Source organism: Loxodonta africana, chromosome X (assembly GCF_030014295.1).
Source record: "Loxodonta africana isolate mLoxAfr1 chromosome X, mLoxAfr1.hap2, whole genome shotgun sequence".
In the NCBI taxonomy this organism is placed as follows: Eukaryota; Metazoa; Chordata; class Mammalia; order Proboscidea; family Elephantidae; genus Loxodonta; species Loxodonta africana.
In genome coordinates, this window is record NC_087369.1 from 89,228,571 (window position 1) to 89,251,704 (window position 23,134).

At 41.0% G+C, this 23,134-nt stretch overlaps 1 protein-coding gene across 2 annotated transcripts; it reads left to right on the forward strand.

Annotated features, from left to right (window-relative positions):
• The first annotated feature begins 499 nt into the window (after window positions 1–499).
• Window positions 500–22,512, forward strand: PGK1 (phosphoglycerate kinase 1). Of its 2 annotated transcripts, none has more exons than XM_003412710.4 (11): window positions 500–667; window positions 6,532–6,582; window positions 10,003–10,158; window positions 10,275–10,419; window positions 14,795–14,898; window positions 15,727–15,846; window positions 18,953–19,067; window positions 19,306–19,485; window positions 21,090–21,267; window positions 21,545–21,643; window positions 22,025–22,512. In XM_003412710.4, the coding sequence occupies exons 1-11, from the start codon at window positions 603–605 to the stop codon at window positions 22,063–22,065; spliced, it is 1,254 nt and encodes a 417-aa protein (XP_003412758.1). In that variant the 5' UTR covers window positions 500–602; the 3' UTR covers window positions 22,066–22,512. The 2 variants fall into 2 exon arrangements, with proteins under 2 accessions (XP_003412758.1, XP_064134654.1); XM_064278584.1 differs by lacking the exon at window positions 500–667 and adding an exon at window positions 5,874–6,419.
• Window positions 22,513–23,134: the final 622 nt, after the last annotated feature.

A 23,134-nucleotide genomic window follows, 5' to 3' on the forward strand; every position in this document is an offset into this window, starting at 1 on the left:
AGGTGTCAGTTGCATTAATCCTGGCAGGGCTGCTGGGAATTCCAAGGGGTAGGGGATGGCGCTTTTCCTAAGGCTGTTTTCAGCTTCTCTTTCTGCATTAACCGCCATTTTGCACGGCGCTGTAGCTCTTCTAAACGCGGCTCAGTGGAACAGGGCGGCAGCGGAAGCCCCGGGCTTTTCACACACCCTTTTCACTTCCGCGCCAGCCCCACCCTGCACCTCCCCCCTCCACCTGCAGGGCAGAAGGCTCCGCCTCCCCGCTCATGCCCCTAGTCGCGAAGGTTCCCGGTCGCTCGCTGCGTGCCAGACGTGACAAGTGGAAGCAGCACGTCTCACCAGCCCCATCTCAGACAGACAACGCCTGAGACCAATGGCAGGACTCCGGCCCCTTGGGCGCCATCCAATGGCGGTTGCTCTTCTCCCCGCGCACGGCGCGTTGGGCCAGGAAAGGGCGGAGCGGGAGGAGGAGCCGAGAGGCCCCGTGGTCCCGGCGTGCGCGCTACAGTCGTTCACACGCGGGCGTAGCACACCTCAGCTTGCACAGTTCCTGCTCGCTGCCGCTGTCTGAGCCCCGAGCCGCTGGCCTCCGCCGTATTGCCGAGATGTCTCTTTCCAACAAGCTAACTCTGGACAAGCTGGACGTGAAAGGGAAACGGGTGGTCATGAGGTAATTCTACATGTTTCCTGCCCTCCGGGCCAGGGAGAGTTGGCTGCTCATCTGCCCAAAGTTCCTTTAGTCCTCGGCTCGGCCCCAGGGGTCTTAGGCTTGCAGGGCGAGGCTGTCCTCTTGTGGCTGAAGTTGGGCCAGGGTTTGATTGTTTCTGATAGCGTTTCCACCAGCCCAGAAAGCAAGGCATAATCTCCCTTTGGGGTGGATCCCATTGAGGAAGGGCCCAGATTGTTGGGACCCATTTTGCCCTTCTGTCGTCTCCAGCTCCCAGTTGGCGAGATGGGAGCTAATACTTACCTTACAAATCCCTAGGCCTAAGGGAGGGACCTTGAGAGGTCATTTGGTTAATTTCCCTTCCCCCACTGGCCTAGATCATCCCAGAGGAATGAGAATCGACCCACATTTCAAAGGTTCCTTCTCAAAAGAAGATCTTCCCCAGAGGATAGGATGTTGATTTAAATGTTCAGGATTGAACCCCTCTAAAGAATCTACTCGAAGGCAACGGATTTGGTTTTTGGTTAAAGAGTTAGGGCGGAAGGGTGAGGTGGGGCAGGGCGCGCGGGAGCAGGCCCTGCAGAGCTTACGTAACTGCCCTACCGTATCGTTGGATTCCCGGTCGTGGGGTTTGCATCAGGATTGTTACTCATGCTGAGTAATGGTAGAGCAGGGTGTAGCTGTTCATTCTTGCAGTCCTCTAACCTCACCCTCAAGTGTGGCTAGAGAAGCAGGATATTAGAAGTGGAGAGGGCTCCCGCATGCACTTTGGGATCTCTTTATCTCTGCACGTGTGGAGCCCTGGTCACTTACCAAATATGGCTTCTCCTTTATCTTCCAGATTTACTGGTAAGGGTTAGGGAACTATTACATTTATCCTTTTTGTAACATGTGGTGCATATGTGCACTTCAGGAGTACAGTGCAGAAGGATAGGTATGTAAGTGATGGACTTGATTATTTATATAACTTGACAGGATCCAAGGGTGGTGGTTTCTGGGGTCCATAAGTATTTGCATTATGGCACTATGCAGTTTTGTCCTTTTTGGGAAGTGGCTGATTGATGGGCAAGCATGTGAATGGTGTGATCCAGCTCCTCTCCCAATTTGGGCAGGCATCTTTTGGATATTAACATAAACTAGTAGGGGATCTCCCTTTACATGACCCTTAAACACATCAGAGCACTTATGAGTTAGAGAGCTGTATGGGTACTCTTAAGAGGTCATGTAGCTCTCCCCTTGTCTCTAATTTCGTTAAAAAAAAATTAGGGCCAATTAAAATGAACAAAAAAACCAAACCCGTTGTCGTCGAGCCGATTCCTGCTCATAGCAACCTATACGACAGAGTAGAACTGCCTCTTAGGGTTTCCGGGGAGCAGCTGGTGGATTTTAACTGCCGACCTTTTCTGAGCTCTTAACCACTGCACCACCAGGGCTCCGTTATGGCCAATATGAGGTTGCAAATAGCCTTCTCTGCCTTGCTGTGGAGATAGTTGGAAGAACCCAATAGCTTACGGCCATGAGAAACACCTGTGTCCACGTTTTCCCAATGACATGGGCCTTTGTAATCTGGACAGAGGTAGGAATCACAGCCATCTTAGTATTAGATAAAGGCCCCTTATGGTCCTCAGACAAGTTTGGGATTGCTATTGTTAGTTGCTCTGAGTCCTGTTGACCTTATGTATAACAGAATGAAAAGTTGCTTGATCCTGTGCCATCTTCATGATTGTTGGTATGTTAGACCCTATGAAAAACAAAGGACAGATGGACGGTTGTATGCAGCTAGCTCTTGTTAGGTACCATTGAGTCGGTTTGGACTCATAGCGACCCTGTAAGTTTTAATTATTTTCTCCCAACTCACTGTGCTCAAGGTCGTGTCTGATTTATCCAGGCGTATACCAGCTGAAAGAAAAATGGGTGGGGCATCATGCTGGTCCCTTTCCTATAATTGCAGACTTAGTCTTTTTTCTGTCCCCAGGGAAACTAACTTGAGGAATTAACTGGGCTCAGGGAGTGGGACTGGAGGAGGTGCTTCTCTTTTCTCCCTCTAGACCTACTATCATGAAATTTCTTTCTTCCCTGGGGCTCAAAGTTTCCTTTAGCACAGATTAACTCAGAGCCTTGAAATGATGGGCTAGTCCTGTTTTGATTATGGAAATTGATCTGTCCAAGAACGTTGAGCTGACAAGTTAGTGGTGCAGCTAGGGCTAGAACTTGGATCTCCTGTCTACCAACCAGATCCTCTAAATACTTGGACATAGTGTAATAGACCGTTTCTTTGCTGAAGGTTGCAGACAGTAATTTTTTCCCAGTAATCTGTGGATAAATTATATTTTTTGGGGTGGAGGACAGGAAGTTACTTTGTTCCCTGATTATTAATGTATCTCTTGTGAACAGAGAGACACTGTATGACTACTTTTTGGAAGAGCCTAGGCAGCCTTGCGATGTCAGTCCAGTTTCTTTTTGTTTCAGTGCCCTTATGTGATGGTTGTTGGTAGTGTTTGAGAAATGGGGACTCCTGAGTGGTGGCTACTTCACTTGCCTCTCTTTGTCCTACGAAAGGGAACTCTGATATTTGCTGAGTGTCCTGGTCCCCTGGTTTGCATTGCCAAGGGAAAATGACTTATTTCTTGAGGAAACTTTAGATAGCTAGAAACCTCTGGCTGGTTCCACCTCACTTATTAGGACTCCAGTTGACTTTATTGCCCTTCACAGTTCATATAAGTAAACGTCCTGCTTATTTTTGCAATGTCATTTCCTTTCTTTCTCTCACAGGTTGCCTGTCACGCCCCTTTGCCTGCTTGTAAAACACTTCCCTTTTGCATGCTCCCTCGTTTTTTTGAGTTTTTTTTAATTGAGTGTTTTTGTCTGACTTGTTATAACCTGTTAAAGCAACAGCCTTGATGTAGTAGAAAAAAAAAACAGAGGCAAAACTGAAAACAGAAGAAAAAAAAGACTCTTTAACACAGGCATGTTGTTGTTGTGTGCCATTGAGTTGATTCGCACCCATAGCCACCCTATGTGACAGGGTAGAACTGCTCCATAGGGTCTCCTAGGCTGTGATCTTTACAGGAGCAGATCTCCAGGTGTTTTCTCCTGTGGAGCTGCTGGTGGGTTCCAGTCTTGGACCTTTCGGGTAGCAGCTGTGCGTTTAACCATTGTGCCACCAGGGCTCCTTAACACAGGCATAATACCCCCCAATTTTCCAGTAATGGACAGTGAAGCAATGGTGGGCACTCCTCTGTTGAGAGCTTTTAATGGAACTGGACCTAGACTCCTGAGATTTCAGGTGCTAGAGACTTAATATTCTTATTCTAGCTATATCAGTATTTTTGTAACATTTTATCTTGAGATAATTGTAGATTCACAGGAGGTGGCCAAGGTAGTACTGAGAGAGTACTGTGTATAGTTCATCTGATTTCCCTCAGTGTAACATATAATCAGGAAATTGACATCACACAATGTGTGTGTACGGTCCTATGACATTTTGTCACATTTGTGGATTTGTATTAACGATCACTGCAATCAAGATACAGAACTGTTCCACCACCACAAAGATCTCCCTCATGCTACCCCCTTTATAGTCACACCCCCTTTCTTCTCCACTCCCAAACTCCACCCTGCCCCTAACCCCTGGTAACTACTAATTTGTCCTCCATTTCTAGAATTGTGTCATTTCAAAAATCTTACATAAATGAATCACATAGTATGTAACCTTTTGGAGTTGGCATTTTTCACTCAGCACAAGTGCCTCAAGATTCATCCAAGTTGTTGTATGTATCAATAGTTCATTTCTTTTTATTGCTGAGTAGTGTTCCATGGTATGGATATACCACATTTTGTTTAGCCATTTACCCACTGATGAATATTTCAGTTGTTTCTAGGGTTTGGCTGTTACAAATAAAGCTGCTATGAACATTTGTGTACAAGTTTTGGTATAGACATTTGCTGTTATTTCTTTTGGGTAAGCACCTAGGAGCGCAATTGCTGGGTAATACGGTCAATCTATGTTTAACCTTCCGAGGAACTGCCAGACTGTTTTTCAAAGTGGATGCACCATTTTATATTCCACCAGCAGTATATGAGTGATGAATTTCTCTGCGTCCTTGCCAGCATTTGCTGGTGTCATTATTTTTTATTTTATCCAATCTGATAGGTGTGTGTAGTGATATCAGACTTTGTGCCTGAGACAAAGTTCAGGAGTGTTTCAGGGTAGTGGAAAAGGGAGGGGTGCAGATTTCAGACAAAGGTGGAACAGGTGGAATGTATGGGCAAGAGCAGCACCTGTGATGTACTCAAGGAGAAGCTAAAAGCAAAGCTGTTGAGAATCTAGGAGATGATGAGGGAAGGTAATCCAGAAATGAAAGGAGAGTACACATTCAATTTTCTTAGTAAGCTGATGCCATGGAAGCTTGGGTAGATGAGATAGATTCTTATTTCTGCCCAAACAAGTTTCTTTCTGTAAGGATTTGGGCGTAGGGAACAGCACTGCAAGGGATAGCTTGTGCTCACCCTCTTGGTTTCAACCCTTTTTCTGAGAGGCTACATGTGGGGAAATGACCCATGGTAATGGGATACTCTGTCCTCTTTGGAATGCACTTAAGGCTGGCAAGGACCTTGTTCAGGATATTTAAAGAAGATACTTAAAATCAGAATTAAGTGGCCTCACATCTTTGATCACTCACTAAGGGAGTATGGGAAAATGCTAGAGGAAGGACGGGGCTTTATGATCAAGGACAGCAGCAACAGTCTTTGATCTAGGTCATACCTTCCCTATACTTCCTTAAGTGAGTAATGATAAATGTTTATAGTAGTGGTTGATCTTACCTTTTAAATCACAGAATTACATTTTGGAAAAGCATTAACATATATAATAATAGCTATCACTTAAATGGCACTTATCCCTGGGTGGTACACATGGTTGAGTGGTTGACTACTACCTGAAAGGTTGGCAGTTAGAACCCATCCAGAGGCATCTTGGAAGAAATGCATGGCAATGTGTTTCCAAAAGGTCACGGCCTTGAAAATCCTATGGAGTGCATTTCTACCCTGACACACGGGGTCACCATGAGTCAGAGTTAACTTGATGACAACTTTTTTTTGGTGTATACCAGGTAATCTAAGGCGGTTGTGCCATCTTAATCACTTCTCTTGTAATTGTGTTTGTCAAGCCGTCTCCTCTGGGTTTTTTTATCTTTTTTTTTGCCTGTGTTTTGCTTTAAAGAGTAGTTACTGTGTGAACTTGGTACTGGAAACTGGGTTTCTTCCTAGTCTCAATGCCCCAGGCTTTCTCCAAAAATAATAATATTTTCTTGGTGTGTTTTACTTTTCTAGTTAATATTTTTCTTTTGTATGATCTTAGCTTTACAAGGACCCAGAAATAGTATCAAAGGAATCAGAGTCAAGATACTCCTTATTACCCCTTACCTTCCAGTTGCACCTGTCATGAAAGTCCCAGATGGAAATTTTAGATGAAATTGGTTTTAGCTTCCCAGGCCATCAGGGCTAGTTCCTGTGATTTAAGTTAGGTTTTATTGTTAATTTAAAAAATTTCTTTATTAAAGTATGATACACATACTTCAAAGGGTACAAATCATAAGCTTAAAGAATTACCACAAGATGAGCACATTTGTGTAATCATCTGGATCAAGAAATAGAACGTTACCAGGAGCTCCTTCTGGTGCTCTATTCCAGTCACTACTCCCAACCTCTTCTTCATGGCCGACCACTGTCTTGACTTCTCTTAATTATTTTCAAGGTGAGTTTTGAAATTCATACTTATTTAACTGGTTCACTAAAAGTGTCTCCTACTTTTTGAGGGAACAGTAAGTTGATTATGGCCCTGAACCTGAAACTGTTTCTTTTTTTAGGGTGGACTTTAATGTTCCTATGAAGAACAACCAGATAACAAACAACCAGAGGTAAGATCACTGCTAAGCCATGGGCTGGGCTTAAGATATATGGTATGGGAATATAGGATTAAATGATTTTCCTTTTTTATTGTAGAACTAACCTAATTTTATTGTAGAACTAACCTAATTACATGGTATGGGAATATAGGATTAAATGATTTTCCTTTTTTATTGTAGAACTAACCTAATAATAAGATCTTGGCTGTCCACCATCCTACCATCTGATCTACTTTTTAACGATAATTTTGACACTAAATTTATAATACTATAGAAATTGAAAAAAAAAATAATCATCAGAATGATTTTTTTTTCTTCTCTTTGTTTTTTGAAAACTCGAAAAATTTTGGGTTTTGCATTTTTAAAGAATATCAAACAAAGTTTAAGGTTGCCTGGCTCCCCTTGGAAAATGAAAAAGTATACAAGAGAAGGATGTTTTAATACCAATAGTTAGTACACTTACATGTAGTTTTACAAGCCCCTGTTCTAGTTGGGGTGCCCTGGTGGCGTAGTGGTTAAGAGCTCAGCTGCTAACCAAAAGGTCGGCAGTTGGAATCCACCAGCTGCTCTTTGGAAACCCTATGGGGCAGTTCTGCTCTGTCCTATAGGATCACTATCAGTTGAAATTGACTCGATGGCATTGGGTTTTTTTTTAATTCTAGTTGGAAGGAGCCCTGGTGGCACAGTGGCTAAGGTGCTCAGCTGCTAACTGAAAGGTTGGCGGTTCTAGCCCACTAAGCTGCTCCATGGGAGAAAGATGTGACAGTCTGTTTCTGTAAAGATTACAGCCTTGGAAACCCTGTGGGGCAGTTCTACCCTGTCCTGTAGGGTTCCTATGAGTCAGAATTGTTTCGATGGCAGTAGGTTTGGTTTTGGTTATTCTAGCTGGCCCAGATAAAACCAGTTTTTGAGAATTTTTATTTTTAGTTCTAACAAGTAGAAGAGAAAAGACTTCAGAAGGAATATTTTCAGCTGTTTTAGGCTGCTGCAAATGTCTTGGCTCCTAGATTCAGAAGCAGAAATTTAAGTGATAGTACCGTTTTGGCTTTTAACTAGATTATTAAAAAAGGTTTTATTTTAAATTTTAAATGAAGGATTTGAGTTAGAAAAGTATTTTCCTACCATTGGGACCAGTGTTGTCTAATGGAAGTGTAATGTGAGCCACATATGTAATTTAAATTTTCCTATTTGCCACATTAAGAAAGTAAAAAGAAACAGATTAATTTTAATAATATATTTTATTTAATCTAGTCAATTCAAAGTAGTCATTTCAACATGTAATCAATATGAAGAAATAATCAAATGGCTGTTTTACATCTTTTTGATGCTAGTCACATTTCTAGTACATGTGGTTAACTCATTGCCATCAAGGTGATTCTGACTTATAGCAACCCTATAGGACAGGGTAGAACTGCCCCATAGGGTTTCCAAGGCTATAAATCTCTGCGGAAGCAGGCTGCCACATCTTTTTCCTGTGGAGCGGCTGGTGGGTTCGAACTGCCAGCCTTTTGGTTAGCAGCCAAATGGCTTTAACCACTGCACCACCAGGGCTCCTTACATGTGGTTAGTGGCTACCATATTGAATGGCACAGGTCTAGACTCAACATCTTCAGGTATTGGCTGGAGACTAGAGCCTTGCATTCTGCCAAGCACGTCTCTGCTGCACCATAGTGGCAAGGCCATTGTACAAGCCAGTTCTGTCCCGTCTTGATTTTCATTATGTTCTCCAGTGCACAGAAAAGATTGGAAATATGCCACACAAGGTATTTCATGAATAAAGAGCAGAGGAACATGTCTGGGTAAATCTGTCATTTTCAGAAATCTGTGAAGTTGATTAACAAAATGAAGCCTTAAAAATAGTAGAACTTGCTGATGGGGATAGCCCTGAAAATTAATTAATTATTTTGATTTCATTGAGCAGACTTTGTACCTGATAAAGAAACTTTGTACCTAATAAAGTTTCTTCTTTATTTGAGATAAATGCATTTTTGTATCTGTCAAATGGCATAAGATATTTTAGCAACATAACTTGATTTTTTATCATTCCATTCTCTGCTCTGATGTCACCTTCTCAGAGAGATGCTCCCTGACTACTCTTATCTAAAATACTCCCACCACCACTGCTCCCAGTCATTCTCTTTGCCCTACTTTGCTTTATCTTCTCCTTAGCTCTTATCACCATCTGATATATTATGTGTATATATATATTTATTGTCTCTCCTTCCCCTAGAATTTCACTTCTAAGAGAGCAGAGATTGTTTTATTTACTCTTGTATTCTCAGAACTTGGGATGATGTTTGGCAAAAAAGCATGTAATTAATAAGTGTCTGTTGAATAAATGATTTTCTATGTTACCAATTTTAATTTCTTATAAACTGGCAGAAACCGAAGGCTAGAAGCATATTTGTAACACGAATTTTAAGTGTTTAAAAGAAGTTTAATTATTTTCTGATTAAACTATAATAAATGTGCTGCATTATGTAAACCAAGTTCTATATAATTCATTTATTTTTTCCTAAATAAAAAAGTGACTTAGTATCTATAATGGGTGCAGAAAAGTTACTACATATATTTTAATTTCCCACAAATTTCCTTTGATAGCTTCAAAATTTGGGAATTTTATATGTCTTCCACATAATTGGGATGTTTTGGGGTTCCCCAAGATCATACATGTATTTGGTGGTTTGCTAGAAGGATTCATGGGAACTCGGCACATAGCTGTACTCAAAGCTACGATTTATTATAGAAAAAGGATACATGGTGGAATCAACGAGGGGAAAAGACACATGCAGAGTCTGGAAAAATCTATGCATAGGCTTCTGATGCTGTCTCCCTTCTGTGAGGTGAGGTGAGGTGACAAACTGTGTATGCTCCTTTCTCCAGCAGTGAAAAATACAGTGACATCTGTGCAATGTTTCTGTCCAAGGAAGCCCATTAGAAGCTAAGCTCTCAAGATTTTTTATTGGGGATGGTCATGTAGGCACTGTTTGCCTGGCAAATACCAAAATTTCAGACTCCTAAAGGGAAGCAGGTGTTTATCATAAATCACATTGTACAGACAGTCTAGGAAATGGGAATGGCCCTTATCAGTTACAGAACTGAAGAGCATTTAGAAAACCAAGTTCCAGATACCAGCTAAGGGCCAACCTTGCAAGCGGGTCCTTCTAAAGATAGCCTCAGGCCTACTATGTTAACTCTTTTCTGCACAAGGGGTAAATTCATGATGAATTTGTACAATCCTAGGTGAATGATCGACATCATATTTAACTTTTTCCCTGAGTATGGGAGAACTACCATTGAGTTGCTGATAGTAGATTTGAAGGAGTTTGGAAAAGAAAAAGGGCTTTGTGTTTTAGAAGGTTGTGAATAAAATAGTGCTCACTAATTCCTGGAAGTAACCTTGCTCTATCTGGTGTCTCCTTTTGGTTACAGGATCAAGGCCGCCATCCCAAGCATCAAATTCTGTTTGGACAATGGAGCCAAGTCAGTTGTTCTTATGAGCCACCTGGGCCGGCCTGATGGTATCCCCATGCCTGACAAGTACTCCTTAGAGCCAGTTGCTGTAGAACTCAGATCTTTGCTGGGCAAGTAAGTGCTAGGCTCTGGTGGTGTTGAACTCTGTGACAGTAGTTGTTATTAAGTATGTTGTTACTGGTTCTTAACTTTCAGACTGCTCAAGTCCCTCCATCTGTTGCTCTTCCCAGGGATGTTCTGTTCTTGAAGGACTGCGTGGGCCCAGAAGTGGAGAAAGCCTGTGCTGACCCAGCTTCTGGTTCTGTCATCCTGCTGGAAAATCTCCGCTTTCATGTGGAGGAAGAAGGGAAGGGAAAAGATGCTTCTGGGAACAAGGTGGGACCTATGATTTTGACATTATTAGGGGTGAGACTTGGAGCCATGGTGGCATAGTGGTTAAGAGCTATGGTTGCTAACCAAAAGGTCAGCAGTTCAGATCCACTGGCTGCTGTTTGGAAACCCTGTGGGGCAGTTCTGCTCTGTCCTGTAGGGTTACTGTGAGTCAGAATTGACACAATGGCATTGGATTTGTTTTTTTATTTTTTTGGTTAGGGTTCAGACTGAATAGAGAGGGAACTCATTTTTTGTCTGTAAAAGCCTTTTATTGAAAGTATGATGTACATATAAAAATGTATAGATCATAAGTGTATAGCTCAAAGAATTATCACCAAGTAAACACACATGTGTAACCACCATCCAGGTCAAGGAATAGTATAATACCAGAACCCCAGAAGCCCTCCTCATGCTCAAGTGGTTTTGAAATACCTTTGAAAAAATAATGTGAACATCATTAAGGTGTAAGTGTATTCAGTGAATATGTTAAATTCTGATTGTCCCTTTGTTGTACACCTGGCCTAAGAAACATGAGGACTTTTTCTGACAGTTAATTTTTTCAGAGAGATAATCACATCAGAAGGGTAGGCTGTGATTCCCAAGTCTGATAATAAACATTCACAGGGTGGTTGTGGGGGTGAATGTCCGTGCTACACCAGCTGTTCCTCCAGAAGAGCAAGTTTTAGATTTTTTTTGTTTGTTCGTAAGTCAAAGCTGTAACAACATTTTCTAAGCAGTAGGTCCCGATGTGTTGTAGAAGGACAATCTGTATTCATATTTGGAAAGAGAATTAGTGTATAACTTGATCTTGGAACTTTTATTTATTTACTTTGTTGTTAGTGAAAGTATATACAGCAAGACATACACCAGTTCAACAGTTTCTACATGTACAATTCAGTGACACTGATTACATTCTTCAAGTTTTGCAACCATTCTCACCTTCTTTTCTAGTTATTCCTCCCCATTAACATAAACTCATTGCCCCCTAAGTTTCCTATCTAATCTTTCTAGTTGCTTTTGTCAGTTTGATCCCAAATAGATAGTTCTTGAAGCAGCATAATGCTCAAGGCAGACATTTTTTACTAATTAAGCTAAGCTATTGTTTGGTTTTAAGAAGACTTCAGGGGATATTTTTGGTTTAAGGTTTAAAGATTATCTCAGGGCAATAGTTTCGGGGGTTCATCCAGGCTTCATGGCTCCAGAAAGTCTGGATCCCATGGGAATTTGAAATTCTGTTCTACATTTTCCCCCTTTTGATCAGGATTCTTCTATAGAATCTTTGATCAAAATGTTCAGTAATGGTAGCCGGGAACCATCCGGTTCTGGAGGCAGTTGTTCATAGAAGCAGTTAGGCCACATATTCTATTTTCTCCTCCTATTTCTGACTCTCCTTCCTCTGTTCCTCCCTGTGAATAGAGACTCATTGTTGCGCCTTGGATGGCTGCTTGCATTGAGCCTGGTACTTTTAAAACAGTGAATGAAATTTGGTATATTTGGGATTTTCTCATAAAAGAATTTATCTCAGCAGAAATGTACTTTCCTAAGTCAAGTGGAAAGGGACTATTTGGGACAGTTGATTGTAGTTAGGTAAATGATGGTCATGATGATATTGCCTTGGATTTAAGACATTTTTCTTAAGTATAGAGCATTTTCTTTTGAATCTCTCTTTATGGTAAGGACATAGAGGTATCATCTTCATTTTATAAAGAAACCAAGTTTAAGAAAGTTAGAGGTGGTGGTGCTGTTGCTGGGCCATTAGATCAGCAAACTTTTTCTGTGAAGGACCAGATAGTAAATATTTTAGGCTTTGTGGGCCATATAGTCTGTTACAATGGCATATGGTCCCTGTTGAAACTCTGTCATTGTAGAGCAAAAGCAGCCAAAGACAACCCACAAGTCATATAACTCTGACGTGACTAGCAGAATTCAGATATTAAATGATAAAGCTGACTCTTTGAGGATGATTTTGAATTTGCCAAATGGCTAGAAGGGAAGCTGAAGACAGTCTTTAGTACTTTCTACTTCTAAAGGTCTTTAGTATCTTGGGAAACAAGATGCTATCAGATTCTCATCTCAGTTTCCGTATTTTTTGTACTTCTGACATTTCTTAAGGTCATCAGGAGTGCCTGATGTTTCTTTTCTTAGCACAACACGCTCTGGCCTTACCTTATTCTACCTTTGGCATGGTTTCGCGGCAGTAGTAGGGGTCAAATGCTGCTGATCTTAAGGCTGGTGCCCTTTTAAACTGAAATCCAAGATGCACAAACTTAAGGGATTAGAACTGACAGGCGGCAACCAGAAAATGGAGGCAAAAGCTTTTATTTAGGAAATGATGAACCGACTATGCTAGTCTATAACTTTTTTTAAAACAATATTTTATTGTGTTTTCAGTGAAGGTTTGCACAGCAGTTGAGGTTCCCATTCAACAGTTTCTACACAAGCTGTTCAGTGACATTGGTTATATTCTTCACAAATGTGTGAGCATTTGAGCATTCTTATTTCCATTTTGGTTGTTCATTTTCATTAATCTAGTTTCCCTGCCCCCTTACATTCTCATCTTTGTTTTAAAGTAATTGTTGACCTTTAGTCTTATATAGGTGATTTTTTTAAAGGAGCACAGGACATATGGTTGATATTCATTATTTTGTGAGCATATCCGTTATTTAGCTACAGGTGACCTCAGGGGTTAGTTTTTGTTCAAGGTTTGAAGAGTATCTCAGGGTAGTAGTCTATGGGAGTCCTCCAGTTTCAACCAGTCCAGTAGGTCTGGTTGATTTATTTATTTGTTTATTTAGGAATTTGAGGTTCTGTTCCACATTTGTCTCCTATTCTGTCGGGGTCCATCTGTTGCGGCCCTGATTAGAACAGTCTGTAGTAGTAGCAGGGCACCATGTGGTTTTTCTTGTCTCAGGATAAATGAGGCTGTGAATTGTGTGTCCTGTAGACTAGTTTTTTCTAGTCTGTAACTTCTTAATTAACTTTACTTTTAGTGCCCAATGGCTTTTAATACCTAAAATTTCAGGAGCGAGTCCTATGTTAAAAATGGATTAAAAAAACTAAGTGAGTGCATAAAATTTTTTCTTTATTCAGAGTGCCTGTCTTGATTTTTTAGGAGCATTCTCTTCCTTCTAGTGATTGGCAGATCAAAAATTAGAAATGAGTTCTGGTATTTTTTCTATAGCACCTTTTTCATGAAGAGCTTTCAATTTATCCCATTTTTCCTCAGTTACTAAATAGAGGGGTTATCATGTCTTCTCAATAGATGGGAAAATTTCAGGGACAGAGCAACTTGCCTAAGGTTACACAGTGAATTAGTCTCAGAGCTGGGCTTAGAACCCAGGCCTTGTGACATTTGGGCAGTGTTATCATCACTCAAAATGACATCTTCAGTAACCAGTGACAGATGATATTCCATTCTAGAGAATTATAGAGGCACTGAAGTCTTTAATTTTACCATTAGTGCCTCTACATTCTGTAGGTCAGTAGAAGAAAGCCGCATTCTTTGTAGGGGCCTACTTCACCTCCTTGATGCATAGGAGGATGGGAGTGGGCAGTGACTAAAGTGAACATCTGTTCTAGGCTGTGTACTCTTCTCCTCCATGTTTGGCTTCGTCTGGCTTATTTCCTGTGCATCTTTGCTTAGTCTCCTGCCAGAGACTCTTTGCTCATCCTGCCATCCTGATTTTTGGAGATCGCTGGATGGCGAGCTGACATTTCAAGGCCCTATCTTCACTCCCACTTTTTTCTTTTCTCTTTTTGTGAAAGTGTGTTTCTTCCTTTCTTAAATGCCTAACTTCCAGGTAAGGCTATAAAATATTGCCTTTTAGCCAATATAAAGTATTTCCAAGGTCCTTAAACTTAGTGGGGGCCTTCTCTGTTGTCATGTTTCTATTTGGCTTCTCTGTCCCAGCCTGCCCTTGTTGCTTTTTTTGAGGAATGCCTGTGAGCTCTTCTTCCCCCAGCCACTGGTGAGTCAGGTAATACTAATTTTTTAAGGAGATTATGTTAAAATGAGGAAATGAGTCATGTTAAGGAGAGGGAGGGGTAATCACAATCTTATCCTAGGGGATAGGGTAGAGGCCAAAGGGATGTGGTTAGCTTCATACCATATCCACTTTGTTTAGAGGTTAAGCCATGGTTCAGGAATCTTAGGTTTACAGTTCAAGGGAAGGTGAGGGAGAGCAGAAATACGCAGAAATGACCAAAAGAAGAAAGAACAGCTCTCTTTGCCAGTTGTAAAAAATTGCTGTCCCACCAGCTCTGGGTCTTTAGAGATATTTAAGAGGATTCTTGGTGGTATGGAATGCTTTTACAATTGTCTTTGGAGCCAATTGCCTTTGTTATTTATTTATTTATTGTTGTTGTTTTTTCTCTGCAGATTAAAGCTGAGCCAGCCAAAATAGAAGCCTTCCGGGCTTCACTTTCCAAGCTAGGTGATGTCTATGTCAATGATGCTTTTGGCACTGCTCACCGAGCCCACAGGTACCAAGAGCCTTGTCCAGTGTTGTATGAGATCACGATTCCTGTTTACTCAAGCAGCCCAAGCTCTGGGTTGCTCTTGGAGATTTCTATATTAGACTATGGTCCTTTGAGTTTCTGTCTCTAATTGGTGCTACCACTGTAGCTCTTGTTGAGTATCCCTGATCCAAAAAGGAAATAAAAGTAAAAATGCTGGTAATTATGGAGTTTTTCGACAAAGCTCGCTAGTCTTTAGGAAGAGGTTGCTCTTTCCCACTTTGAATATTTCATGTAGAGTTCTCCCTTTGTGAATGTTATGAGACCAGAATCTTATGCTATCAGTAGGAAGCACATTGAAGATTTCTCTCCTGTTGTTATTAACTGTTTGATTGCTTATTATGATTAATCTTTGGCTTACTGAAGACTATTAATTGGGTAACTTCAATTCTACCTAAGGTCATTGCTTTTTATTTGTTTCCCTTGACCCTGCGTTATTAGTCAAAAACCTTATCTTGTACCTAAGTGTTTTTGTTGCAGTTTAGGGTGCAAACCGTTAAGCGCTTGGCTGTTAACCGAAAGGTTGGCTGTCGAATCTACCCAGCTGCTCTGTAGGAAAAAGACCTGGTAATCTGCTCCCATAAAGATTACAGCCAAGAAAACCCTATGGCGCAGTTCTACTCTGTCACAAGGGGTTGCTATGAGTTGGAATTGCTTTAACGGCACCCAACACGGGCATGAAAACCATGGTCTCGTGAGGCTCAAAAGTGAAAGTATTTCAGTGAGAAGGAGGCCTCTAGAACTGAGAGAAATAATAGGAATTGACTAGAAACTGAATGTCTTGGTTTTTTCTAGTTCCATGGTGGGAGTGAATCTGCCACAGAAGGCCGGTGGTTTCTTGATGAAGAAGGAGCTGAATTACTTTGCCAAGGCCTTGGAGAACCCAGAGCGACCCTTCCTGGCCATCCTGGGCGGGTATGAAGAAGTCTTTAAGATCACGCTTTAAGTAGTGTGGTTGCCTGGTAGTAAGTCATAACTTGGGTGGTTTACTCTCAGCTATTACAGTTAGGTTTTTTTTACTACAGTTAAACTGGGCAGTAGAGGGAAATTTAATGAAGGGACTATTTGTAAAGGTATGGGAAACCAAAAAGGGAAGGTGCAATAATCTGGGGCTAGCAACAGCCATTATCATTCCTGGGCCTGAAGGGACAAGGAGTGGCAGAATTCAGAGAGGGTGGTTGTGTGGAGAGGGCCCTCTGACAGGAACTGTAGTCTTTAGTTAATAGACATAGTGATGGACATCTGGCAGGGAGGAAGCCAGGGAAATAAACACTCTTGATCTCTCTCCAATCCCTTGTGGATGCACGTCACACACCCAATTGGCTGAAACTCAACTGGAAGCCAGAGGGCAAGGGAGCCTGTGATATAACCCTTGCAGGTTAGCCTCCTGGGACAGAGAATAGGGCAGAGAACGATAGAAAATGGTTCTGGAGGGAATAATGGGAAATATCCACTATGGATGGTCTTCTGATAATTTTGAAGTGCTTAAACCTTTCACAGGCATAGTCTGGCAAGGTATAATTATGAAAACCTCCTCATATGTGTTTAAAATATCACTTTGACCTCATTTTTCCAGATCACATATCTATTTTATATTTTCTTCTATGGGGTAGGTACCATGTGGATGATGATATTCTAGTGGCTTAGTTAAAATAGAAATTTTAGAATTGAGGCTAGGAGGTACATCTTAGGTGGTAAAGTAGGGATAGATTGCTGAGACTGCTAGAAGAAATAGATACTTCTGTCACCTGTTATGGCTGTCTAGGTAGCAGCCTCTTTCTTAATGGCTGGAGGCCCCTGACCTTTCTATGAGTAGCGTTCTTTTTCAGGGGACTGAACACACTCAGCATTCCCTATGAAAGTTGACTCGGGTTGGGTCAGTTTCAGCTAACAGTTGCTCTCCAGGCTTTATGAGCCCAGTTTCAGGATCCAGAAAAAAATTCTGGTGGGTACAGGTTGTTTTCTGTGTCTTGTTCTTGCAAAAAAGTATGTAATAGAAGATTACCTGTCTTGTGCACTGGGTTATAAAGGTCAGACTCAGATCTTTGCTTCCCTGGAGGTTAGGATTTGAGCTGACTGGTTTTGTTCTCCAACCTTCTGTGTGCCTGGAATATGGTAATCAGTGCCACCTAATGGTTATGATGAGGTTTTAGGCTCAACATGAATAGTTGTTTTGGGGATGTTGGTGTGGAGGTTTTTTTTGCCACTTTTCTGGCTGTGTACTCTCCTTAGCCATTAACAATTGTTTTTTTACTGAAAAATTTATATTTTACTAAAAAACTTCATTGTGGAAACATTCAAACATGTACAGAAGATGAGAGAATATCAAATATCCATTACTCTGCTCCAACAACTATTGATATTTTTGCCAATCTTGTTTCATTTTATCCCCCTAATTTTCGTCAGGAGCATTTTGAAGCAGCAGAGATCATATAATTTCACTTAAAGTACTTTTGTATGCATCTCTTAACTGATAAGTAGATTTCTTTTAAATAACCACATTATGTCTAACAAAATTTAACAACTTTTTTAATATTATCTACTACCTACTTTATATTCATATGTCCTCAATTATCTTCAAAATACCTTTTTTACAATTGGTTTGTTTGAGTCAGGATCCAAACAAAGTCCATGCGTTGTGTTTGGTTGTTGCCAGCCCATTGCCATCAAGTCATTTCCGACTCATGGTGGCCCCATGTGTGTCAGAGTAAAACTGTGCTCCATAATAGGGTTTTCAATGGTTGATTTTTTCAGGAGTAGATCACCAAACCTTTCTTCTGAGGCACCTCTGGGTGTGCAAAAGGTTAACGTGCTCAGTTGCTAACCTAAAGGTTGAAGGTTCAAGTCCACTTAGAAGTGCCTTGGAAGAAAGGCTTGGCAATTTGGTTGTTAGCTATCTTTTATTCTATAATAATCCCCTCTTATTATTTTTCATTCCATTGATTTGTTGAATAGGCATTTGAGCTGTAGAATATCCTGCATTCTTTAGAAGAGGTTGAGTATTTTTTCTTCCTTTTATTTATGTTATATACACACACACACACACACACACACACGTGTATGTATATACTTTTTCTTTTTAAATGCAAATTATAAATATATCCATTCTTCCTTGTGGCAACCACTCTTCACAAGTAAAATAAGCAGTCTCTTGCCACCCATTCCCCCCCATTATTGTTATTTCATAACTGTTTCACAAATCCTAGCATAGGGTCTTTCACAGATTAGGGACCTTACAGTTTATTGATGAAGAGGGAAACAGACCTAAGGTGATTTGTCCATTTAAGTGGGATTTAGATAATATGGGCATATATATGGAAGGCAAGCTATTACTTATGGGAGGGATGTTAAAGGTTATGCTTCAAGTGAGTTTTTTTCTGGTTAGTTTGAATATTTTTCTCTCATGGGGAGGTAAAAGGTACATCTGTATTTATTGTCTTATTTCCCTCTACTAGGATATAAGCTCCAAAAGGGAGCTTTGTTTTGACCACTAATGTTTCTTAAAGACCTAGAATAGTGCTTGGCACAGAGTAGGTGTGTTAATAATTGTGTTAAATTGAATGGTCCAAAAGAATAATAAATACCATAAAGCAAATGTCCCAACAACTGAGCTTAGCCCTAAGGATGTGAATATATACTAGGAATATCTATTCTACCTCAGTGTATATTGAGGTACAGTCTGATCACTGGTGTAAGATTAGGACAATTCTGAGTGCGTTCAGGGATCCTGGGCACAATTAACAACCTTGACCCTCTGAATTATTTTTGGGGGAGTGATGCAGAATGGACCTATTTGTAACCCATGGTTTCTTCAGCCAGGAGTAGGTCTTCTAAGCCCTTCTTGTTTAGAAATTTATTGGCCTTTTAGGTTAGAGAAACATAGAACAGTGTCAGCCAGTACTTTTGTCACTTTGTGCGAATTTCTCTGTACCTGTGCCTTGATACAAATAGGCCCAATATAACAGGAATTCTCTGGTTCATTGTTTGTTCTTTTAGTGATGATTCTTGCTTTCCTTTTTAGAGCTAAAGTTGCAGACAAGATCCAGCTGATCAATAACATGCTAGACAAAGTCAATGAGATGATTATTGGTGGTGGAATGGCTTTTACCTTCCTTAAAGTACTCAACAGCATGGAGGTAGGAAAACTGACAAGTAGATGTCAAATAGCTCTCCATGATGAATAGTAGATTATGTAAGTCTAAAATGAAAACCATCTTCTGATATGAGTCCCCAAAACTCTCCATACTTTTTATTTTGGTGGTTCTTTTGTCCTTACATTGTCGTTTGTATTGTGTCTCGTTCCTGTCTGCTTTGTGAGGCAATCATATTTTTAGTATACAGGCTCATTATCATTGTCTTGACTTTTCTGTGTAGATTGGCACTTCTCTGTTTGATGAAGAGGGAGCCAAGATTGTCAAAGACCTGATGTCCAAAGCTGAGAAGAATGGTGTGAAGATTACCTTGCCTGTTGACTTTGTCACTGCTGACAAGTTTGATGAGAATGCCAAGACTGGCCAAGCCACCGTGGCTTCTGGCATACCTGCTGGCTGGATGGTGAGTCATTTTGGGTAGTTTGTAGTATGAGTGAACAGAAGCTTTTTTTTATCTTTCATTCATTCGACCAACAAGCATTTCTTTAAAAAAAACAATGTCGACAGGGATGTCTGTCAGAGAGGGCTCTAAGTGTTGAAGTGAGACCCTTCTTGTTGGAGCATCCATGTGGAAAAGCAGTAGTATCAGATTGCTACTGTCTTCATCAGTAATGTTGGGGCAAAACCATTTTTTCTTCATCCATTTAATGCTTATTAAGTACTGTGTGCTGGGGATTGTGCTAAGTACTTCCATGGCTCAGGCTGTTCTAGATTATGTTACTTCCTAGAAGTGTGTATAAGAAATCTTTCTTATATGAAAACATTAAAGTAGAAGTATACTGAGTATAAGCCAGGAAAAATGTATTTGTGTATATTAAAGACTAATATGAATAGCTGATTTTAGTGTTCAGGAAAGTCCACATATTATCATTCTAATAGCTGTATAAAATTGTATCATGTTGATATACTAGTTTGCTTGTCATTTTACTTTTGTCTGTCATTTGGGTTTTATTTAATTAAGTGGTTCTCAAAGTGTGGTCCCAAGACCTGCACCATCAGCATCATTTTGAAACTTGTTAAAATGCAAGTTCTTGGGCCCCACCCTAGACCTACTTAATCAGAAACTCGGGGGGTGAGGCTCAGCAATTTCTGTTTTAACAAGTCCTCCAGATGATTCTGATGCACTCCAAAAGTTTGAGAACCACTGATCTAGTTCAGTATTTCTGAACCTCAGCACCACTGACACCTTGGGCCAGATAGTCTTTCTTTGGGGGGACTACTGTGTGTATTGTAGGATGTTTGAAGTGTCCCTGGCCACTAGATGCCCATAGCACACCAAGAATGTTTCCAGACATTGCCACATGTACCCTGGGGAGGGGCAGAATTGACCCTGGTTGAAAATCACAAATCTAGTTCTTTACTATTCTGAGTAGTGTGGCTAAGAATGTCTTTCCACCACCCTTCTGTCAGTTTGTAGTCTGGTGGTGGTTTGTGAGTTGCTATGGTGCTGAAAGCTATGCCACTGGTGTTTCAAATACCAGCAGGGTTACCCATGGTAGACAGGTTTCAGTGGAGCGTTCAGATTAAGACAGACTAGGAAGAAATTCCTGGTGATCTCGGAATCGACTCGACGGCAGTGTTGTTTTTTTTACTAAAAATTAGCCAGTGAAAACCCTATGGATCACAACAGATATTGCCTGATAAGTGCTGGCAGTTGAGCCCCCTAGATTGGAAAGCACTGAAATTAGAGTGGCCGCAATAGTGGACTCAAGTATACCAGCGGTTGTGAAGGTGGTGCAGGACTGGCCGGTGTTTTGTTCCAGTATATGTGGGGTTGCCATGAGTCAGAGCTGACTAGACAGCAGCTAACAATGAGAATGATGTCTTTATCAAATAACTTTTGAGGCTGTGCATTAGGACTTAATTTTTTAGTCAAAGGGCATGTACAGCTTTGTAAGACTGAAGAATTTCTTTTGGTTCTTGAGTTCTGGTCTTGGTCGGGGTGGTATCTGCTCCTCTGGCTAACTTTTCTCGGTAGCTCATCCTCTCTTTTAATTCTGCTCTTAGGGCTTGGACTGTGGTCCTGAGAGCAACAAGAAGTATGCTGAGGCTGTCGCTCGGGCTAAGCAGATTGTGTGGAATGGACCTGTGGGGGTATTTGAATGGGAAGCTTTTGCCCGGGGAACCAAAGCTCTCATGGATGAGGTGGTAAAAGCCACTTCTAGGGGCTGCATCACCATCATAGGTAAGGGGTCCTGTACAAAGCTAATACTCATGAGCTGGCAGAATTCTGATTAGGGGAAGGTAGAAGGGAAGTGGTTAACTTTCCTTGGGTTTCTTGGCTCTGGGTGAATCTTGAGAGCTAAACAGGTGTGTAATTTATGGAGGCTTCTCTTGATGGGATGGAGTTGAGTGTTCATCAGCTACCTTATAGGCTTGAGAGCCCATTGCCTTGTAGTTTTGGTGCCAATTCTTTGTCTTTTTTCTTTTCTTTCCCTTTTTACCTGGCCTTCATCCAACAGGTGGTGGAGACACTGCCACTTGCTGTGCCAAATGGAACACAGAGGATAAAGTCAGCCACGTGAGCACTGGGGGTGGTGCTAGTCTGGAGCTCCTGGAAGGTGAGGTTCTTTCCCTTTTTCCAGCTTGTTAGCAGGTGGGGAGGCGGTACAGTGAGGCATAGGTAGAGTGGAGTAGAAGAAGTCAGGTGGGTAGGTTTGTCATTAGCAGTCATTATTAGCTGGTAGTAAAAATGGAGGGACTTCAGATAAAGCTCTTGGCATCCATTTGAGGTGGGGATGGACAGATAGGAGAACTTATTCTCAGAAGAAGTAGACTTATTCTCTAGTAGACTTGGGACCCAAAATGCAAAAGTTTCTTAATTCCTGGCCATATACTGTTAAGAAGAGCTGATACATTATTGGGAAGATAGAAGGTGGCAGATCTGGCTTAGTGGGCCCTATAGTAATGCTGTCTCTCTGTGTGTACTCTCTCAAAAACAGGTAAAGTCCTTCCTGGGGTGGCTGCTCTCAGCAGTGTTTAAGTGTTTTCCTGCCCTTTGGTTCCTGTGCACAGTCTAAGTCAACTTAGCGCTTTCCCTCATATCTCCACTTGGCATTAGCTAAAATCTTCCCCCATGTCAAGATTCAGCTAGTGGCCAAGAGATGAAGCACCAGGAACCCTTAAACAGGTTCACAGCATCTCAGCTCATCTTTATTGCACCCTGGATTTTCCTACATTCTTCAAGATCCCATTTGAATTTCTTAGTGGCTAACCCATTGTGCTTTCTAGTGTGTATATTTATATTTTGCCTGTTAAAGGAAAGTGAGCTGTGTTAGTTCAGTTCTTTTTTAAGTTGCTTACTCTGATTAGCTTTGTCACTGTTTTATTATTGGCATGGAAAGAAGATGAAATTCCAGCTTTAGGTAGGGATGAGGACAAAGTTGATCATCTGTTAAATAAACAATAAAATTGTCCATTTAAACTGGCACTTTTTTTTCCTGTCATACTTTGTTAGGATGAGTCTTGGGGAAACTTGGGGAAAGGGATCAAATAATCTACATCTCTGCAAGAAATGGGGCAGCAGCAGCAGGGTGGTACAAGGGATTAGATGTTTAGTCTTCATCAAGGGCTTACTTATGGCAGACATTGTGCTGGGTGCTTTATTTTAGATTTTATCAGTTATACATAATCATAACTTAAAAAGTCAAGGCTTGTAACAAAAAATAGGCCCCAGCCCATTCCTCCCATGTCTGATTCCTACTCCACAGAGGTGACTGCTTTCAACTCTTTGCTTTTCTCTGGTATTTACCTTCATGTTTCCAGTAAGATGCTAATACCGTTAACATCTCCATTTTTTAAAAGACACCTATTAATAGCTTCTATTCCACATATACTTTCCCTTCCTCATTCTCCCAGTAGTTTTGTCATGATTATAGGCTAGATCAATAGTCTACATTGATTGTAAAGACTATTCACAGCTGAAGTATATTGTATGCTATGACTATATTATGTAATATTTTCTTTGGCGTTTATTATAGTTTTTTTTTAAAACTATTTTTGTGTGTGTGTACATACCACTAATTCTCGAAATATATCAGGCAATCTTTGTT

Bases quoted from the DNA above. Each gene is read 5' to 3' on its own strand.
- PGK1 (XM_003412710.4), top strand. From the start codon at position 603: ATGTCTCTTTCCAACAAGCTAACTCTGGACAAGCTGGACGTGAAAGGG. The intron at 668-6,531 runs GTAATTCTACAT...TTCTTTTTTTAG, and splicing joins GGGAAACGGGTGGTCATGAG to GGTGGACTTTAATGTTCCTA. The intron at 14,899-15,726 runs GTACCAAGAGCC...GGTTTTTTCTAG, and splicing joins ACTGCTCACCGAGCCCACAG to TTCCATGGTGGGAGTGAATC.